Genomic DNA, 20,276 nt, shown 5'->3' with positions numbered 1-20,276 from the left:
CCATTTCACACAGTATTTGTGAAGCTTTTCCCCTCCATTACTGGACAGAAGGTCCTCAGAAGCTTTTTAGCTAGAGTGCACCTCTCAAAGTCCATGTTGTGGCCATCTAAATGCTGTATCATCTAAGGAAGTGCAAAATATAACGGCTTTGGGCAGCTTCAGTATCTGTCCCATTTTGCTTTATTGATGTTGTTGTGCAATCTTATTGACATAATAGTCAGACCAGCTACCCCCAGGGTGTTCAGCTTCTTGGGCTGGAAGATAAGAATGGAGAACAGAACAACTCCCCTGTAATCCAGGAGGAAGTAGTTAATGATTTGCTTATGCACCTGGACACCCATAAGTCTATGGGGCCGGATGGCATTCACCCAAAAGTTCTCAGGGAGCTGGCAGGAGAGCTCACCAAGCCTCTCTCCATTATTTATCAACAATCCTGGTCAACAGGAGAGGTACCAGATGACTGGAGGGTGGCCAATGTGACGCCCATCTACAAGAAGGGCCGGAAGGAGGATCCCGGAAACTACAGGCCTGTCAGCCTGACCTCGGTACCGGGAAAGATCATGGAGAGGATCATCCTGAGTGAGCTCTCACGGCAAGTGCAGGGCAGCCAAGGGATCAGGGCCAGCCAGCATGGGTTTATGAAAGGGAGGTCCTGCCTGACCAACTTGATCTCTTTCTATGACCATGTGACCCGCTTTCTCGATGAGGGGAAGGCTGTGGATGTTGTCTACCTGGACTTTGGTAAGGCCTTCGACACCGTCCCTCACGGCATTCTCCTGGAGAAACTGGAGAATCATGGCATAGACAAGTGTACCCTCCGCTGGATAAAAGACTGGCTGGATGGCCGTGCCCAGCGAGTTGTGATTAATGGAGCAAAATCTGGTTGGTGGCCGGTCATCAGTGGTGTCCCTCAGGGCTCAGTTTTGGGGCCAGTCTTGTTCAATATCTTCATTGATGATCTAGACAAGGGGATTGAATGCACCCTCAGTGAGTTTGCGGATGACACCAAGCTAGGTGGGAGTGTTGATCTGCTTGAGGGTCGGGAGGCTTTACAGAGGGATCTGGACAGGTTGGATCAATGGGCCAAGGCCAATGGGATGAGGTTTAATAAGGCCTAGTGCCAGGTCCTGCATTTCGGTCACAACAACCCCAAGCAACGCTACAGGCTTGGGGCAGAGTGGCTGGAAAGCTGCCCGGCAGAAAAGGACCTGGGAGTGTTAGTGGACAGCCGGCTTAACATGAGCCAGCAGTGTGCCCAGGTGGCCAAGCAGGCCAATGGCATCCTGGCTTGTATCAGGAATAGCGTGGCCAGCAGGAGCAGGGAAGTCATCGTGCCTCTGTACTCGGCACTGGTGAGGCCTCACCTCGAGGGCTGTGCTCAGTTTTGGGTCCCTCACTACAGGAAAGACATTGAAGTGCTGGAGCGTGTCCAGAGGAGAGCCACCAAGCTGGTGAGGGGTCTGGAGAACAAGTACTATGAGGAGAGGCTGAGGGAACTGGGCATGTTTAGTTTGGAGAAGAGGAGGCTGAGGGGGGACCTCGTTGCCCTCTACAACTACCTGAAAGGAAACTGTAGAGAGGCGGGGGTTGGCCTCTTCTCCCAAGGGAATAATGACAGGACCAGAGGAAATGGTATGAAGCTGCGGCAGGGGAGGTTTAGATTGGATATTAGGAAGAATTACTTTACTGAAAGAGTGGTCAAGCACTGGAACGGCCTGCCCAGGGAGGTGGTGGAGTCACCATCCCTGGAGGTATTTAAGAAACGTGTAGACATGGGTCTTCAGGGCATGCTCTAGTGCCTGGGATTGTTGGTTGTGGTGGGGTGTTGTGTGTGAGATTATGGGTGTGGGGTTTAGTTGGTGGGTGCTTTTTTTTTTTTTTTTTTTTTTAATGTGGTTGGACTCGATGATCTCAAAGGTCCCTTCCAACCACTAAGATTCTGTGATTCTGTGATTCTGTAATGCAGAAATAGGCCTCAGGGAGATCAAGCAGAGCAAATCACTGAGATGCCGCTAGTGAAATTTCAACTAGTCATGGTGGAGCCAAAACTGAGGGTGAGGGAAGAAAACAGGAAGGAAAAGGAAGCATAGGCAGAAACAAGACAGTATTGGTGCCAAGACTTCAAACTAATCCATATTTATTGTGCCTGTTTAGCAATATTTGAGGAATGAAAATTTACCAAACAAAATATAAAAACATTTATCTGCAAAAGAATCATTTGGGAGCTAATACTTCTTTCAGCCAGAGCCTGAGGCAGGAAGATATTTGGGTATTGCAGTAGTGAGTACAGCTGAAGTGTTCAGTGCCTCTACAGCAGGAAACCAAAGCTAATTGGTCTGCATATATCTGCAACCCGATGACACTCCTTCATGGCATGTGGAATCCAACAGTGCATGCAGGGAAATGAGATGGGAGACACACGCCTTTGTAAACACAATAATAATATGCATAAGGAGTTTATTTTAATAGATGATCTTTACAAATTTCCTGTTGCTCTTTGTTGCGTCTTTTTCTCATTATCACTATTCAAAGACATTTTTAGTGCTGCTTCTCTTTCTAACCTTGGGTTATTTCAAACAGATGGTTTTGAAGTGCTTTGTTTGTGTTCCATTGAGCGTGTACAGGAAATCTCAGGCAATTTTTTTTTCTTCTTACGTGAACAGGCATGAATGAAACGTTTCCTACAATTTACCATTTTTTTCAGCTGCACACCCTTTCTTTTCACAATTTTTAGGGCACACTTTGCATTGCTTCATTTCTACCTACTAATCTATTTCATAGAACAATGAACAAGCCACCAATTTCAAAAGTTTCTTTTCCCCAAAGAGGTCATTTCCCAATCATGGTCTCCAAATTTGGGTAATTGCACTTTTGACCCATCAGGTCACTGAGTATGTATTTCATGAAATCTTGATGTTTTTCCGTAACATTTGCAATTAGTAATTTGTACGAGCTGGAGCAGCCATTGTCACTCCTCTTTTATAGAGAGGTGAGTTATTGCAATTAAAACAAGGGTATAAAATTCCACCAAGCAAAAGTACATGTTATATTCTTGGGATGCTTGCATAGTCTTTTCGAGTTCATCTTTAAATAGGACATGTCATCTTGGAGAAATGAGTATGGCTCCGAAATTTGCTTTCACCTGAACTCACTTTAACCATCAGTGCTAGAGTGGCCAGATTGTGGTTTTGGGATAAGTCCAGTTCCTGTGGATATTAGCAAACATACAGGTTTGACAGGCTACTAGTGGTTAGCCATAGTACACCTGGATCTATTAGCCAGGCTGGTAATTAAAGTAGACAAGGAAGCAGTCTGTAGTGCCAAGTCCAAACTAGGAATTTGTCAGTTAAGACCACTGTATGGACAACTATTCAGAATCATTTACATTCAAAAAAAAACGTGACTGGGACCCTATCTGAACTATTTTTTTTTTGTTACAGTCTGTGGCTTGGCAACCTCCAGCTTTCCTTTTGTAATGGTCTTTTCTTGCCATTTCTCTCCAAAGACTATGATTCCCCTGATAGTGCCCAGATTGTTAAAAATTCCTGGCATGGCAAATATCTAACTCAACACCTTCATCATGTGCAGCTAGAAGTTGGCAACAGCGTTGGTTTTCCAGCCTTTAGCAAAAGGCAAGGGAATGTTTACTGCTGACTTTGGGAATACTTCCCTCAACATAAAGATAATTAAGGGTACCAAGAATGGGCTTGCTTTGTAGAAGTATAGACTGGCCAACTTGCAGCCATCAAGGGGGAAATGATCTTTTTTCTGATTTTTAGACCAGCAAATCAGCTGTGTAAATGTCAATCAATTAGCTCTGTAGTATTCCTGGTAAGTATGTTGTCCTGGATGGAAATCAGAGGCAGAAAAGTGAGGTTCCACATCTTAAACATGTCTAAAAAGCCTCAGTGCCTGGGTATCAAAAATCTACCAAGGAAGGGTATAAACCTTTAAATATAAAGGAAACGGTTGAAGTCTTTAACCAGAAATCTGAGTATTTGCCATTTATGCCCGTTTAGAATAAAACATGCTTTATCAATGAGTTACGTCTGATCACAGCAAAAATGAAAGTTAGCAGCTGTGTAAAATGTATTGTTCATGAGAAAATGCTTTATAAATCCAGATTTATGTATAGCACAAAATTTTTGGCTAATAGCAACTGGCCTGCCTCTAGTGGGGTCAGTGATGATGACTTCAAGAGCATGCAGCTCTCTTAGGGATCTAGAGGAACCCAGGCATCCGTTAGAGTAGGCAGAAGTTTGCCAAATGCAGCAAAGAACGTTGAGGTCATATGAGAATTTGTCATTGATCTGTGCCTGTCTCTTGCAATAGCTGATGGGATATAAGTGAGATGTAGTCTTCATCTGGGTCATGGGAAGTGCTGATGGCTGAAGGTGGTCTGAAAGGAAGCAGCCTGGAAACCACTTCTGCCTTTGCTTACTGGGTGCTTCTGAAGACCAGACAGGGACATATTCCTGCCTGAACTTCACACTGCATGTGGACTCTGATCTGCACTTGCCTAACTGCCCTGTCGGTTCCTAAAAGCTGCCCTGGAACATAATTGATATTAGGAACTGGAAAGAATGACATTATTGCAGACTTTCTGCCCATGGATATTTTAATGGTAACAGATGGGGGGAAACTAAGGTTACAATGAAATATTTTGAAGTTCTCTATTGAACTTCTCCCTGATCTCTGCAGTGAGCCTTAAGTAAGGAGCCAGTGTGGAGTGCTGACATTCAGATCTGCACAAAGCAATCTGCTAGCATCATTTGGAAGAGTGACCTTGTTCAAGGACCCAGGAATGTGATTTGTGGTTTTGAAGAAAAAGATTCCATCTGTATAAAACAAAGGGGAATGCGTCATTGGATGCATCGACACTAAACTGACAGTATGTGCTAGTTGCTTCAAATGCAAATTGAGATGGTTCATTTCAGGTACCTATTTTTAAAGATGCAAATTAAAAATTGTTAGATTTGTGGCTTACATCTTATAACTGATGTTGTTTTTATAAAATGCACTGATGATTTGGAAAGACTTAATTCTGGGAGACTTCATTTGCTGTCTTGGGTCTCATTTTCAGCAAATTCAGTGATCCTGCAGTTTCCCCCAAAAACTAATTCATGCTAGCATCCCAAAAAGTAGTCATCTGCCAAAAGAAAAGCTTATGTTTGAAAATACCAGTTAGAAGACAGCTAGTTGTGTAAACAGAATATAGCAGCCTTTCTTTCTCTCCCACATCTGAAATTTACCCTAGTTCAGCTCTCAATTTATTCAGTGGGAAGAGTCATCTCACCTTATCTTAGCTCTCTGAAACCACAATGACTGCCTGAGTTCATCTTTTAGATCATTTTGTTCAAGTCAGGGAAGGAAGGTACATCAAAAAGGCAGTACACACTTTTCTGAGAAAATATATGACAGGCAGATTTTGAAGGTGATTCACCCAGCTATCCATCTCCAGTGACTTCCATGAGCATCTGTGCCTGATTTCTACAAAAATTTATCCTAGGTCAGATGGTTGACTTGAATGAAAGAAAGACCCATGAGCAGGACTTTTAATGGCTTTATCACCAAAGACTCTGACATCACATTAAGACTTTTTACTGATTATATTTTCTGACTCAGTTCCGGAAGTTTAGAACCCAAGAATGGGGAGGATGTTTGCACATAAGAAGTGACTACACCCTTTGGAAGTTTTCAGTAGCAGGCGATGGAGACAAGGGTAATTCAAAGGACTTGGTGCTGAGGAATTGCTTAGGCTGCTGTTCTATTGAAGAACCCCCAGTAAACCAAAGTTTGCTAATGTCTGGGCACAGGACTTCCCTTCCTGTAGTAGGCATGAAGGAATTTATAACTGTGAAGTGAAAATATAAACTATCTGTGATTTCACTTCTAGTTGGCTAATGTGGCCAAAAGCTTATTTCACTGAATTTCACTGAATTTTTTTTTAGAGTTGGAAGGGACCATTTAGATCATCTAGTCCAACTCCCCTGCCGAAGCAGGATTGCTTAGAGAATGCTACTCAGGACTGCATCCAGGCGGGTCTTGAAAATCTCCAAAGAAGGGGACTCCACAACCTCCCTGGGCAGCCTCTTCCAGGGCTCTGTCACCCTCACCGTGAAGAAATTCTTTCTCATATTCGAGTGGAACCTCCTATGTTCCAACTTGTGCCCGTTGCCCCTTGTCCTGTCACTGGGAACCACTGAAAAGAGTCTGGCTCCCTCCTCCTTCAACCCACCCTTGAGATACTTGTAGGCATTAATAAGGTCTCCCCTCAGCCTTCTCTTCTCCAGACTAAAGAGTCCCAGCTCTCTTAGCCTTTCTTCATAAGGGAGATGCTCCAATCCCTTAATCGTCTTTGTTGCCCTTCGCTGGACTCTTTCCAGTAGTTCCCTATCCCTCTTGAATTGGGGAGCCCAGAACTGGATGCAATACTCCAGTTGTGGCCTCACCAGTGCAGAGTAGAGGGGGAGAATGACTTCCCTCGACCTACTAGCCACACTCTTCCCTATGCAGCCCAGGATTCCATTGGCCTTCCTGGCCACAAGAGCACATTGCTTGCTCATTATCATTTTGCTGTCTACCAGGACTCCCAGATCTTTCTCTTCGGAGCTTGGTTCCAGCAGGTCCACCCCTAACCTGTATTGGTGCCTGACATTCTTCTTGCCCAGGTGTAGCACCCTACACTTTTCCCTGTTGAACCTCATGAGGTTCTTCCTTGCCCAGCTCTCCAGCCTGTCCAGGTCTCGCTGGACAGCAGCACGGCCCTCCGGGGTGTCAGCCACCCCACCCAACTTGGTATCATCAGCAAACTTGCTGAGGATACACTCTGTCCCCTCATCCAGGTCACTGATGAATATGTTGAACAGGACTGGACCAAGTATTGACCCCTGGGGGACACCACTGGTTACAGGCCTCCAGCTTGAGCCTGTTCCATTAACCATTACCCTTTGGGTCCTGTCACATAGCCAGTTCTCAATCCACCTCACTGTCCCCTCATCCAGCCCACACTTCCTTAGTTTTCCAATGAGGATGTTATGGGAGACAGTGTCAAAAGCCTTGCTGAAGTCAAGGTAGATGACATCTGCTGCCCTCCCCTCATCCAGCCAACCAGTTATGGCATCATAGAAAGCTATCAGATTGGTCAAGCATGATTTACCCTTGGTAAACCCATGTTGCCCACTTCCAATAACCCCCTGCTCTTCAACTTGTTTGGAGATGACATCTAGAATGAGTCTCTCCATTACCTTCATAGGGACGGAGGTGAGACTAACTGGTCTGTAGTTCCCAGGGTCCTCCTTCTTGCCCTTTTTGAAGACTGGTGTGATGTTGGCCTTCCTCCAGTCTTCTGGCACATCTCCTGTTCTCCATGACTTTTCAAATATGATAGAGAGTGGCCCAGCGATAACTTCTGCTAGCTCTCTCAGCACTTGTGGGTGTATCCCATCTGGGCCCATGGACTTATGAATGTCCAGTTTGGCCAAGTGGTCCCGAACCTGGTCCTCTTCTACTGAAGAAAAAACTTCCTCTCTCCATACCCTCCCCCTGGCCTCCAAGGCCAGAGGTTCATGAGGGGCAGCCTTAGCAGTGAAGACTGAAGAAGGCATTCAGCAACTCTGCCTTCTCCGTGTCTTCCACCACTAGGGTGCCCATCTCATTCCTCAGTGGGCCCACATTATCCCTAATCTTCCTTTTTCTGTTTACATACTGGAAAAAACCCTTTTTGTTGTTCTTAACTGTAGTGGCCAAGATGAGTTCAGCTTGAGCCTTGGCTCTTCTAATTTTCCCCCTGCATATCTTCACTGCTTCCTGGTATTTCTCCTTGCCTACCAGGCCCTTTTTCCAAAGATCATAAACCTTCTTTTTGTTCCTGAGCTCCAGCCAAAGCTCTCTATTTAGCCAGGCTGGTCTTCTTCCCTTCCTGCTTGATTTTTGGGACTCGGGTATGGCTCTTTCCTGCGCTTTTAAGAGTGCCTCCTTGAAGTGCGACCAGCCTTCCTGGGCACCTTTGCCCCTCAGGACCGCCTCCCAAGGGACGCCCCCAACCATGCTCCTGAAGAGGCCAAAGTCCGCCCTTCGGAAGTCCAACGTGGCAGTTTTGCTGGCCCCTTGCCTTGCTTCAGCAAGAATTGAAAATTTTATCATTTCATGATCACTCTGTCCAAGACGACCTCCAACGTTTACATCCTCCACAAGACCTTCTGAATTAACTATCAGCAGGTCCAGTATGGCACTTTCCCTAGTCGGTTCCCTCACCAGCTGTGTTAGGAAGTTGTCTTCCATGCACTCCAAGAATCTCCAGGACTGTTGCCTCTCTGCTGTGTTGTATTTCCAGCAGATATCTGGGAAGTTGAAGTCCCCCATGAGTACAAGGGAGAGTGATTGTGAGGCCTCTGCCAGCTGCTTATAGAATATTTCATCAGTCTTTATATCCTGGTTTGGGGGTCTATAACAAACTCCCACCACAAAGTCTGCCTTATTGGTCTTCCCCTTGATTCTTATCCATAGGCACTCAACACTGTCTTCATGTGTATTGCCAAGTTCTAGGCATACAATACTACTCTTAACATAAAGGGCCACCCCACCACCTCTCTTTCCTTTCCTGTCCCTTCTGAAGAGTTGATAGCCATCAATCACAGCATTCCAGTTATGCGAGTCCTCCCACCATGTTTCTGTTTATTTGACTTAAGGTGGCACCATCCTGCCAAGGCCACTGGACTTACCATTGTTGCATTTTCATGTTTTTAAATACTACAAAATTAATTGATTGCTTCAATTTTTAATATTTTTTTTAATTCAAAGAAAGAAAGATATTTCAGGAAACATGTGGAAGGCAAAATAGTTACTTGGGAAATTGCTTGTAATTTCTTCTGATGAAAAATGCCAGTGTAGCAATGCTCTGGGTTTCAGTGATTGCTTCTTGCAAACACGTGTCTTTTCTTCCACTGGATGTTGTCACTTGCATTTTTCAACACAAAAGCAGTGACAGAAGATCCAGCCTAATACAAATCTATTGGACTGCCAGTTACTCTACTTTGAGTTGTGTTTTGAGGATTACTGCTGGAGCTGACTTTTTAGGTTGTGTCTTTTCATCAGTGGTTCATAAATGCTATATATGCAGAGCCTTAGGGTAAGATGTGGCAGACTGTGGAATGAATCATGCCTGCTGACTGTCGTGAAAAGGCATGGTGAGCTCTTGGATTACTTTCTGTGCGGGCTATACCACTCTCACCAATCCACTATTTGAATGGAGCATCAAAGGGTCTGCTATACAAACTGTGGAGGCATCTGTCCACCCAGCTGACTGAAGCTACTGTACATGTGCATTATGCCGCCTATACTGTGTGAAGTCTGCTCTGGATACTTTTGGGCAGTGTTAAATATCCTGTGCATTTGCTTTGCAGTTTCTTTTCACCCTAGCAGGCAGTCGGATACTGTCATGGGGCATCTGACAGACCTTCTGTGCGCTCGCTGCCTGGCTGGTCTGCACGTGCTCTCTAACTCTGATCTGTCCCCGGAATATCAGATTTATTCAGGTTGTACATTATAGCGAGATAGCAGCTGCACACATATTTCTGTGTAGCAATTCTTTAATAGAAATACAGTTCACTGCACAGTGAACATCTATTTCTCAAACTTATTAATGAATTTCCTACCATTAATTAAGGTGATTTCCAGAGAAAGGCAAGGAATGTACTGTAGATTAGAAGGCAGGGTTTTGTCTTTCAGTTCAGCAGATGTTTGTCTTTCCAGCCTGTAGGAGCGACCCTTGGTCTTTTTCTGTGTGTAAACCAAAGCTGACATCTATGCAATCAGGTCTACTTCTGATTATTATAGTTCTGTTAATTTCTAAAGCTTGTCGTTGATTTATTTATTTCGATTTCTTTTAAAAAGCAATTTGAGCTGGCTATCGCTAGAATGTTATCACAAATGAGTTGTCTTTGAAATCATCCTCTTGAGTTTTAATTACATAAGGGTAATTTGACTAACAAAAGCCACATAAACACAGACTGATAGCAGAAGGTGCCTCTTATTCGTGCCCCCAGAGTCAGTTACAAGGATTTGCTGAAGCTGAAAGTGTTTCTCCCTAGTGTTTAATTGCGATGACGTTCTTTTTGTCTGAAAAAAACTCATGAAGGATCTAGTTGTGACTGGGATCAATCTCATTGTGTGACAGTTTTTGCTCATGAACCTCTGTGATGAACAGGACCATGAATAGTGTCCTATACTGAAGTTAATGCTGACAATATTTTGGGGAATTTTTTGTATATCTAAGCATTAATCATGGCAAGATTATTAGGAATGTCTTCTTACACAGTTGTAGCAGTTTGCATTCTTATCCAATATGCAATTACGACACCTTTTACGAGTATTGCCCACTTCCACTGAAAGTTGGTGACATTTGAGACTGAAGGAAAAGCCTGAGCAGCATGAAGTTACTTCACAAGAATGGGGAGAGACCGTGAGACTAAACCTGTTTTCTTACAGAATGTGTTATAGGTTCCTTTATGTTTACAGGGAGACCCCAAACGGTTTGCTCATGGAGTGCAGTGTCAGAAAAGTGTCAGAATTACACCGACTGCAATGAGATTTTGTCTGTTTAAGGAAACTTTGACTTAAATACTAAAAGTTGATTCCAAAGCTTTCAAAACTTGAGGAATAGAAAGAACAGATTCTCTCCTGGGTCATGAAACCATGTTTCAGGATATGAAACATGATGTTTTGTTGCTGCATACACTCATTTTTGTCAGGTATCCATAAAATTCGGTTCTCTGTGGAAAACTTTCTTGTACCATATGTTTTGGTACATCAGTAAAATCTGGTACATCAGTAAAACTCTCACAAAAGAGTTGCAAAGGGACATTCTCATGTATAGCTGTATCTGTAGAACGATTTAGTGTTATGAAAAGGTTTTGTCTATTTGTGTGTATGAACTACGATCATCTGCGGAAGGAAGTAAGAATGACACATCTTTTTCTGGAGTTATTGCAGCACGAAGCCAGTAACTCATTTTAGCTAGCTGTGTCACTGTTAGCGAGGGTGGCAGAAGTTCTAATGTTGCTCAAATTTCTTAAAGTTTTTCAGAACGTTTTCGTATTTTGCAGAAAGATAAATCAAAAGCCTTTTTTGGCGTGGTGGGGACCACATTTACCTTCTCCTCAGATGGGAGAGAGGGAGTTTTGAATAATTTCTTCCAACCCATATCTGTAGCAAACTTTTGAACTCACAACCCAGGCAAACAGTCCACTCATGAGGATTTTCTGGTCTAGGGACCTTTCTCCCACACAGTCCCTTTACAGAATCACAGAATCACAGAATGATATGGGGTTGGAAGGGACCTCTGGAGATCATCTAGTCCAACCCACCTGCCAAAGCAGGTCCACCCAGAGCAGGTTGCACAGAAACGTGTCCAGGCAGGTTTTGAATATCTCCAGAGACGGAGACTCCACCACCTCTCTGGGCAGCCTCTTCCAGTGCTCTGCCACCCTCAAAGTAAAGCTTTTCCTCACGTTGAGATGGAATTCCTTGTGTTCCCATTTGTGCACATTGCCCCTTGTCCTGTGCTGGACAACACTGAGGAGTCCAGCCCCATCCTCTTGACACCTGCCCTTTAGATATTTATAAGCATTGATAACGGTCCCCTCTCAATCTTCTCTTCTCCAGGCTAAACAGACCCAGGTCTCTCAGCCTTTCCTCATAAAAGAGGTGCTCCATGCCCTTGATCATCTTTGTAGCCCTCTGCTGGACTCCTTCCAGCAGTTCCCTGTCCTTCTTGAACTGGGGGGCCCAGAACTGGACACAGTGCTCCAGATGGGGCCTCCCCAGGGCAGAGCAGAGGGAGAGGATGACCTCCCTCAACCTGCTGGCCATGCTCTTTTTAATACACCCCAGGAGACCATTGGCCTTCTTGGCCACAAGGGCACATTCCATCCTTGGTAATTTCTAATATATTAGAATTTTTTTTCATGTGTATTCCAAATAGTTTTTTCCTCAGCTGACCCAATGGTATGAGAATGATTCTCGGAGGTAAAGATTGAGTTCTACTGTTGAAAACATGTAGTGAGTCATAAAGCTTTGCAAATAAATGCAGAGACTAGCCACATAGCTTTGCAGACTTTACACCAGTTGAAGGAACTTGTCCCAAATATTCAGACAATACGTGGGCTTTGCATGTTAATTGAAGCTGACTGGTATCCAGACTGTGGTAGTGTTAATCTTCTCCGCAGTGATATGTAATACGATTTTTTTAAAAAATCAACAGCATAAAAGCAAGCCCTCTAGCTAAGGAGATAAATATTTGTACACAGATATGGTTTTATTTATAACAGAGAGGAGAATGCTTGAAGCAATTACTCAGAAATTTTACATTTCAAGAACCACAGAAAACAGCTTCACTTTTTCCTGTTATTCAGTTTGGATCTAGAGTGGCTTTGGGTCTTAGAGCTGTGTAAATTCCATGGACGGGATTCAGTTGCCCAGTTTCTAGTCATGTGCCTTCTATCTCCCTGAATTTTATGCTAGCTAGTACTTAAGGGAAACATTAAAAAGAGTGGGAGAAGGGCTGTGAAGCAGCGTACACTTTGGATAATCTCTCTCCTTCACTGGGGACCCAACCAGCCTGCTTTACTCTTGTGGTTTCGGCCAAATTTACCAAAATCAGACTGACAGATGGCCCTCCCCCTGCCCCCCAAAAAGAGAGGAGAGGAAGAGATAAGGAGATTTAGAAGTTTAGAATGAACTAAACTACTTTAATGAAGAAATTTAATATTAAAATAAAAAAAAAAAAAAAAGAAGAAAATAATGAAAATAGATACAATATATACAAAACCGTATCAAGCTCCCAGGATGACAATCACATCACCGGCAGGCACTGGGGAAGTCCCAGACTGGACTCAGCAACAGCTGGGAACTAGGTTCCGGCTCTGGAGTCAGGAACACATGGATCAGGATCAGAGGCAGATGAACAGACAGAGATTTTGAGACGCCTCTTTGGACGCTGGCCATTGAAGAAAAAGGGTTGACCCTTTGATCTCTCAGCTTTTATACTGAGCATGGGCCAGATGGAATGGAATACCCCTGTTGGTCGGGTTTGGGGTCACCACTCCTGTCCGCTCCTCCCCACAGGTGGGACCCGTCTATGCTTTTTCCGTTTCTGATCCTCCAACAGGGCAAATAACGAAATTGGCTGCCCTTGGTTGTTATAGCAATAAGTATAAGCAAGGGCCTCTCTGCACACCATCCCTTGGCATGAAGTACAAACATTGGTCTTATCACTCTGGGAATGAGCAATTTTCTCCACAATATGCCATTAATTTCAGAGGGTTAGAAGAGGCCGAGCTAGGATGTAACGTTACAGAACAGAAAGTTAGTTGTGTTTTACTTTGAACTGGGACATTTACACAAATGTATTGCTCTGCTGGGTGCAGTGGGATTATTTGCAGACACTCTCAGGGGTTTTTACAGTTTTTTCCTTGGCAGGGCAGTGTGGGAGGCCGTATTCTGGCAGTGGTCTAGCCCCTTTTCCAAGATTTTACACCTACTCGCGCTCCCTGTGAGGTCAGAGGAAGTTAAAATGCATTGCATTTCTCTGTACTAGGCTTTTCCTTCGGGCAGTTAAGGGATTATTCTGAGAAGTAAAACATGTAATAACTTCGTAGAACAAAGGTTCTCAAACTTTTCATATAATATTTGGCACATATTCACAGAGAATTTGCAGATGGGAGGAATAGTTTCCCTTGGAAATCTCATTAAGAAAGGCATTTAGCTGTATCTTAATATAATTAAACAACTAGATTTAGAACTAATATTGTGTGACCAACCAGTTCTTTGTAACTGATGTGCTGATGACTGTAATCTGAGAAACTTTTGGCTGACCTACAGCCCTGCTTGCTTGTAGCATCCGCCATGGTCTTAAGACAGCTTAATACTAGAAATGGGTAACACCTCACTTCTGGCCTGGGATCTCCTTAACGCACAGGAATTGGCTGCTTCCCCTACAACTAGCTCCGTGGGCTTCAGTGGAACTACATCTGGTAGATCTGTGAAAATTTTTAGTTCTGGACTTGAAAGGAAAAGGAGGGAAAACAAAGAAATAATCAAAATTTAGGTCTTGATCAGTCTATAATGAACTTTTTAAAACAGAACCAAACAAAACATGCTTTGGTTGAAAATAGCATTTATTCATACAAAACAGACAGATATAATAAAAGCTAAGTAAATGATGAACTGGGTTCCTTAAATTGGGTCTGATAATTGTATCGGTAGGTTTCTTTTAGTCAGTAGCCTGACAGACTCAGTATTGTCCTGTGAAATGGTACGTGTGACTGAACCCTGCACACTTGCTGCAATGACTAGTCTATGGGGTAAAGATAGGAAGTCAGCATCTTGCCCTCAGCTTCCATTGCTTTAATACAAGCTCCTAAAAATAAAACACATTAAAAGTTTGTGGTAATTATTTTGTTTCAGTCAAAATGGTTTTGTGAATTTGGTTGCATTCTGAAATTACTTCATCCACCCTGAAACAGAATTTTTCAGCTAATAAATTTGACCAGATACCCTTCAGTGGGACAGCCTGGCCTTAACTTTACAATTGCATTTAGGACTATTTAAAAAAGCATAGAAATACATGGAATGCAATAAAGACAAACTATCATCGGGCTCTTATTTAGTAAAGGTAACTGGCAGCAGCTGCTATGACTCAATGAATCAGAAATAGTTATAGATAATGGATGGTAAGACAAAGACTATGTAATTTTTTTTTTCACGTGAGAGCGGCTGATCGTGTGACAAGGCTTTATTATAACAACTGTTCTTCTGTTTTTCCAAATGATTGATGCACATAGTGCTCTGCATAGTCTTCTTCAATGATGAATGTTGGTGCCATGAAGCAACCGTTACTCACTGTGCTATTATTGAACATGAATTTTGAATGACTTGTGGAATAGAGCAGCCGGGTGTTTAAATCAATGAAATAAAAGTCAGGAAGAGCCAAAGATAATGTTCCTCCTTCAATATAAGCTCCTGTGGCTTGTGGACAAATAATGTTTCTGGTAATTAGTTAAGGGGTCACATCTCTGGACTTCTCATAACGGAATGAAGGAAGGATGAGGCATATGAATCAATGCTTACGGTTTGGATGTGAAAGTTGTTTTATTTTTTTCTCTTTCTCCCCTCCTGCATTGGCAAGAAAAGCTGGGAATGGGTAGGAGGGATCAATGGTTTGGCTCTAGGGAGGAGGTGAATTAATATTCCACATGTGCTGCCCGAGGCTGGAATCAACCTGAAAGGTGGGAGAGCACCTTTCCTAGCTCTGCTCATCAAACGCAATGTGTTGCTGTTGACATCTGGGGGTGCACTTATACAGGAGAGAGGTATGGGAACACCGACCCATGTTTCTTCTTCCATGGGGCTGAGATTGCTTCATGGATTCATCGAGCTGGGGTCCAGGATTGGAGGGAAACATGCTGGCATAGTTGAATGGCTTACAGGGATGAGTTCTGTTCATGGGATGAGTACTGTATTTGTATGCCGCTGATCTTCCCATCTCCATTCTCACATCAGGAATGGAGTATGGAACAATACTTTTGTTTTTAAACTGCCGACAAGCAGATGAGTTGATCCTCCTGGAGAAGTTCCACCTCTTCCTCAAGATTCTTTGTAGAGCTAAATATGTAGCTGTGTGTCAGCAGTACCACAGTGAGTAAGGGTGGCGTTTGTGTGACCTAGCCAGAGGAAAAATCAATATTTTTTATGATTTTTGCGCTCCACAGCCTCACTATTTTCCTCTTTCTTTCCTATTTTGTTTTTCTAATTTGCCATGGAAAGTAGAGTGAAAGGGAGGAAAAGACAAAAGAAAATTGCACAAATGTATTTGACACAGGAGGCATTTTCTGCACAAATTTTTGTTTTCAGAAAATCTGTTATCCCTCCAATAATAATCATAACCTGGTAAAGAAACTTCCATGAGTTCTGTTTAATATAGATGGGGTAGTCTAAGGGTGACCTCTTCATTTAATGAAAATCACAGCATTTCCTAACCTTGTATAGTATTTCTGCAATAGTATTTCTAAATATACTCCGATATAATTTTGAATAAGTGTATAAATGTCTGACATTTGTCAACAGATGCTACTCAAGAAGTTACCTCCTTTCTTATGGCTGGAATGAAGTTGCCCTCTCTTAGCTCCTGTGTTAAATTGCAATTGATTTCTATTTTTGACTTCTTTCAGTACAAGTAGGAGACAGTCATAACTCGCTGACTTATTTGAGCCTAAGTAGAATATGATGTTTACCTGGCATCATCGTGACTGACTTTGAAAAGTGATTTTTGTTGATTTCTTATATTCAATGTAAAGAACCTTGTAGACTTCCAAAAGTTTTCACCTGCCAATCGTGTATGCTAGGTCTCATGCTGGATCCAGTTTTGAACTGATGCTTACTCTCAAACCTATTTCTCTTTGTACTAATCAGATTTCTGTTTTCCTTTTTTCTAGGTTACGGTCTTTGGTAAAGCAGTTAGAAAGGGGGGAAGCTTCAGTTGTAGACCTAAAGAAGAATTTGGAATATGCTGCAACTGTTCTTGAGTCAGTATACATTGACGAAACCAGGTGAGTTAACTACAGACATCAGCAGTCTCTTATATCTAGTACCAATGACATAAAATTGTAATTTACACATCAGTTTGGAAATTTGTTTTAGCCAAGATTTATTACTCACAGACAATTTGTTTTTAATCATTAAAGTATCATAGTCTGTGTAGAGCAGACCTTCCGTCCTCGGTCTGAAAGCTGCTTTAAGTTTCCTGGGGCCGGGGAAGTTATCAAAAGCAGCCATAAATTTAATGTATATTCTCTTGGAGAGATGTTTTCATGACTGTCCCCCACTTTTTCTGAAAGTTTCTAAATTCCTACTCCTCTATTCTTTTTGAATAGTGTTAAATCAAGTCTTTGAAATGAAAAAAATTTTGCTCCGGGTCGTGATAGAGGTAGATTGGTAAGACTTTGCAGACGAGTTTCCTGCTCTGTTATATGTCATTCCTCAGTGCTAAATGCACTTGTAGAGGTGACCAGAATGGGAAAGGAGAGGACTGTATGATACTAACTGGGAGTTAGACATGGCTCTAAATGAGCTCTGAAGGGCAAAAAGGTCAGGAATATTGACGAGCTGAAGATGAGAAGTCAGTGGAAGATTACATAGTTGTACTTCAGAAGGCTGATACTGCTTGTTTGTTGGCCTGGTAGTGAGTTTCACAATCTAACATTTAGCTAAACAGAAGAATAAACAATCTATTGAAGACCTGTATAATTGTGTTCGATTGGGGCTGACAAACCAAAGACGTTTAACAACTGCTTTAACTAGAATATATGTGAGGTTCTGTTTTTGTTAATAATGTTGCAGTGCTCTCTAAGGGACTCTGTTTATCCATCTTTCCCCCTCCCCCCTGAGGCGTTTACTGGACACCGAAGATGAACTCAGTGACATCCAGTCCGACTCTGTGCCCTCGGAGGTCCGGGACTGGTTGGCTTCTACCTTCACGCGGCAAATGGGGATGATGCTCAAAAGGACGGAGGAAAAGCCCCGGTTCAGGAGTATTGTCCATGCAGTACAAGCTGGGATATTTGTGGAAAGGTAAAGGGACATGTAATTACTTTGTTCTAGTAGCTGCCCACATACCGCATATTGCTCCTGTAGTACTGAATGAAGAATACTTTAATATGCTTCTAAAGATGTTTCCCCACGGATCTGGATAGCACCTTGAAACCTGGGATGAAGTAATAGATTGCAACCTGAAACAGCACATACTGTTCTGTTCTTACATTAATACAGATGTAATAGCACAGTTGGAATAATTTTGACAGAGAATATGCACCTCTGCCCTAGGTCAGGAGTGACAGTTTTTAAAATTTGCTCAGCCCAGACCAAGCCTTCTGTTGCCTCTGTATTCCTCTGTAGTCTATTATTTCTTATGAAGAACTGCTAAGTTCTTCTTAACTGCTAGAAGAAAAAGCTGTATCATAGAATTACTGGAATGAACTATAGACCAAGACTGATGTGAAAATTTTGGAGCTCAGGGAGGATTTCAAAAAACCCATTGAGTCCTCTCAGTCTTCTCTGTTGTGATTTGCATCAGAACCTACTGCTAAAATGGATTTCTCTCTCTGAACCCTTTAAAACATTTAGTCATCTCAGTTTGGACTCATTTCCAATCTTACCTTTTCTTATGGAGTAACCACTCTTTGCTGACATTCTTCCTTCAAGCTAGAAGGAGAGCTGGCACATGTGAAACTGTTAGCAGACTTTAGGCAGCTTGAAAGACAGCAGGTCCCAGCTCTCTACAGCAAAACTCAAGTCTGGAATGGAAGAGCAGAGCGCCTTTCACTGTTCATCAGAGTCGCAGTGACAGCCTACCAGCCCTCTGTGCAGGAGGTTGGATGTATCAGTGAACCACAAGCCACACAGACACACAGAAGCCTCCTCCAGCATGTCTATAGCCGAATTTTTTATCTGTGTACCAAAGTTGCTGAACGTGTTTTAAGAGGGCAGCAAACTGTGATAGGACTAAACCTGTCATTTCTCCTTGGAACAGGTTTTTCCAGGTTTGACGGGCTATTTGTGAATTAAACCTCACTCTCAGTGAGGGACTTGCTCAGCAAGGAAGTAAATGAGCTGCAGGAGGCTGTTTTCCAAATGATCTGAATCACTGTGCCCCAAAAGAGGAAGTGTTCAGATATAATATGGCACCAGAGGAGGGCTGTGGCTCTCCTGAGCTAAAGGAGAGGGACTCTGCCATAATTGTCACTTAACAGAAGGCTATGAGGCTCCTGACTGGAGGGAGGAGGGGGTAAGAAATTCTGTAATTTAGGGAATGAGTGAATTTAATTCTCCAAAGGGACTGATTTTTTTCAGGTCTGAGAAAAAGGGAAGTGAAGGAAGACTTCACATGGGATCATTTCAGAGGGGAGAAAAGAGCTTTCCATCATCTCTTTTTAGTCCCACATTGCTAAAGTGCAAAAAAGGGTGACCTACAGAAAGGCATTTTAGTGTTTCTGCATTCACCAAGCCTTTTAAACACAGCATGGCCTGAAAACAAGTTTAAAATCCAGTACGTACTTCAGTGCTTTGTTTAGTATGGTTGCAAATGTTGATTGTTGCCTTACTCTGACTCTGTCTCCCTCAAACACACACACACAGCAAACACCCAAATGATTTTATACCAATTTTAAAAAAATGCAGACAAAAATAACAGCTGTGCTAACTCATTGCAGACAACAAATGATTTGTGAAGTAAATTCAGAATTAGCTTGCACGTGGACCAGCAAGGACTAAGGGAACTGAAAGAGCAGCATGGTCATCTGCAGTAGAAAATAGGGAACATCTTGTTTATTTGAGTATAGCCTTTGGCTCTGGTGAAGACCTGATATTGGCAGATTCTTTGTGATGTCCTGCCAGGTAACCAAGCTATGAGATACTGGAGAGTGTATAATCTCAGGTTAGTCTATACAATAGAATGGTATAAAGAATATTGTGCAATTTAGGAACAAGAAGGAAGAAAAAAAAAAACAAATTGCACTCAGCGTTTCCTGGGCTAAATAAGGTCTCCTGTAATGGTCTGTTGTTTTATGGGTTTTGTGTGTTTGGGGTTTTTTGTTTAATTCTATTTATGTGTTGCCTTGTCTATTTTATCTTGGTAGAATGTACAGACGGACTTCAAATATGGTCGGTCTGAGCTACCCACCAGCTGTAATTGGAGTGCTAAAGGTAATCCCAATAAAAAGGTGTTGGGGGGTTCTGTATAAAGCATCAAGATAACACTGTGATACTTGACTTGCTAAGGGGGTCTTAGTACTTGCCCTTTCCTTCTCTCTGAGATTTAGTTTAGTTCACATACATTTATCTTTTACTGGTCGAAGGGAATATCCTTTCAATAAAGGAAAGAATAGAGTTCAAGTCTGTGGCTATTTCCAGGTTATGAAGGTTACAGCTCTGTTCTAGATTATGGTGACTAAACTTAGGACTTAGTAACATGATGGAATCAATCAAAACCTCCCACAGGGAAGAAAAAAAAACACTGATCAAGAGGGGTAGAGAAGGAAAAGGATCAGTTGCTGTGAGAAAAGGGAATTTCTTGCATTGCTCAGCTCCAGGTCTTCAACGTGACAATCACTCTAGGAATAATGACCCTTTTATGAGTTTTGAGGTTTCAGAGGAAAACTGATTAGTCATACGCAGTCAGAAAATAATAAGGTTGAATCCATGGAACAATTGCAAGATTCTTG

The 20,276-nt window shown here is 42.7% G+C and overlaps 1 protein-coding gene across 6 annotated transcripts in view; it reads left to right on the top strand.

The window, feature by feature from the left end:
* The window catches only part of PDE1C (phosphodiesterase 1C), a 334,640-nt gene that overhangs the window by 233,727 nt on the left and 80,637 nt on the right, over nt 1–20,276 (top strand). For all 6 annotated transcript variants that reach the window (XM_074150406.1, XM_074150407.1, XM_074150412.1 and 3 more), the window contains 3 exons: nt 16,494–16,607; nt 17,446–17,628; nt 19,692–19,758. In XM_074150406.1, coding sequence (XP_074006507.1) covers nt 16,494–16,607; nt 17,446–17,628; nt 19,692–19,758 — 364 coding nt within the window. The remainder of the gene's footprint in view (nt 1–16,493; nt 16,608–17,445; nt 17,629–19,691; nt 19,759–20,276) is intronic.

This window comes from Numenius arquata, chromosome 7 (genome assembly GCF_964106895.1).
Source record: "Numenius arquata chromosome 7, bNumArq3.hap1.1, whole genome shotgun sequence".
Classification (NCBI taxonomy): domain Eukaryota; kingdom Metazoa; phylum Chordata; class Aves; order Charadriiformes; family Scolopacidae; genus Numenius; species Numenius arquata.
The sequence above is the reverse complement of the archived record's forward strand: the minus strand, read 5'-3'. Positions and strand labels throughout refer to the sequence as shown.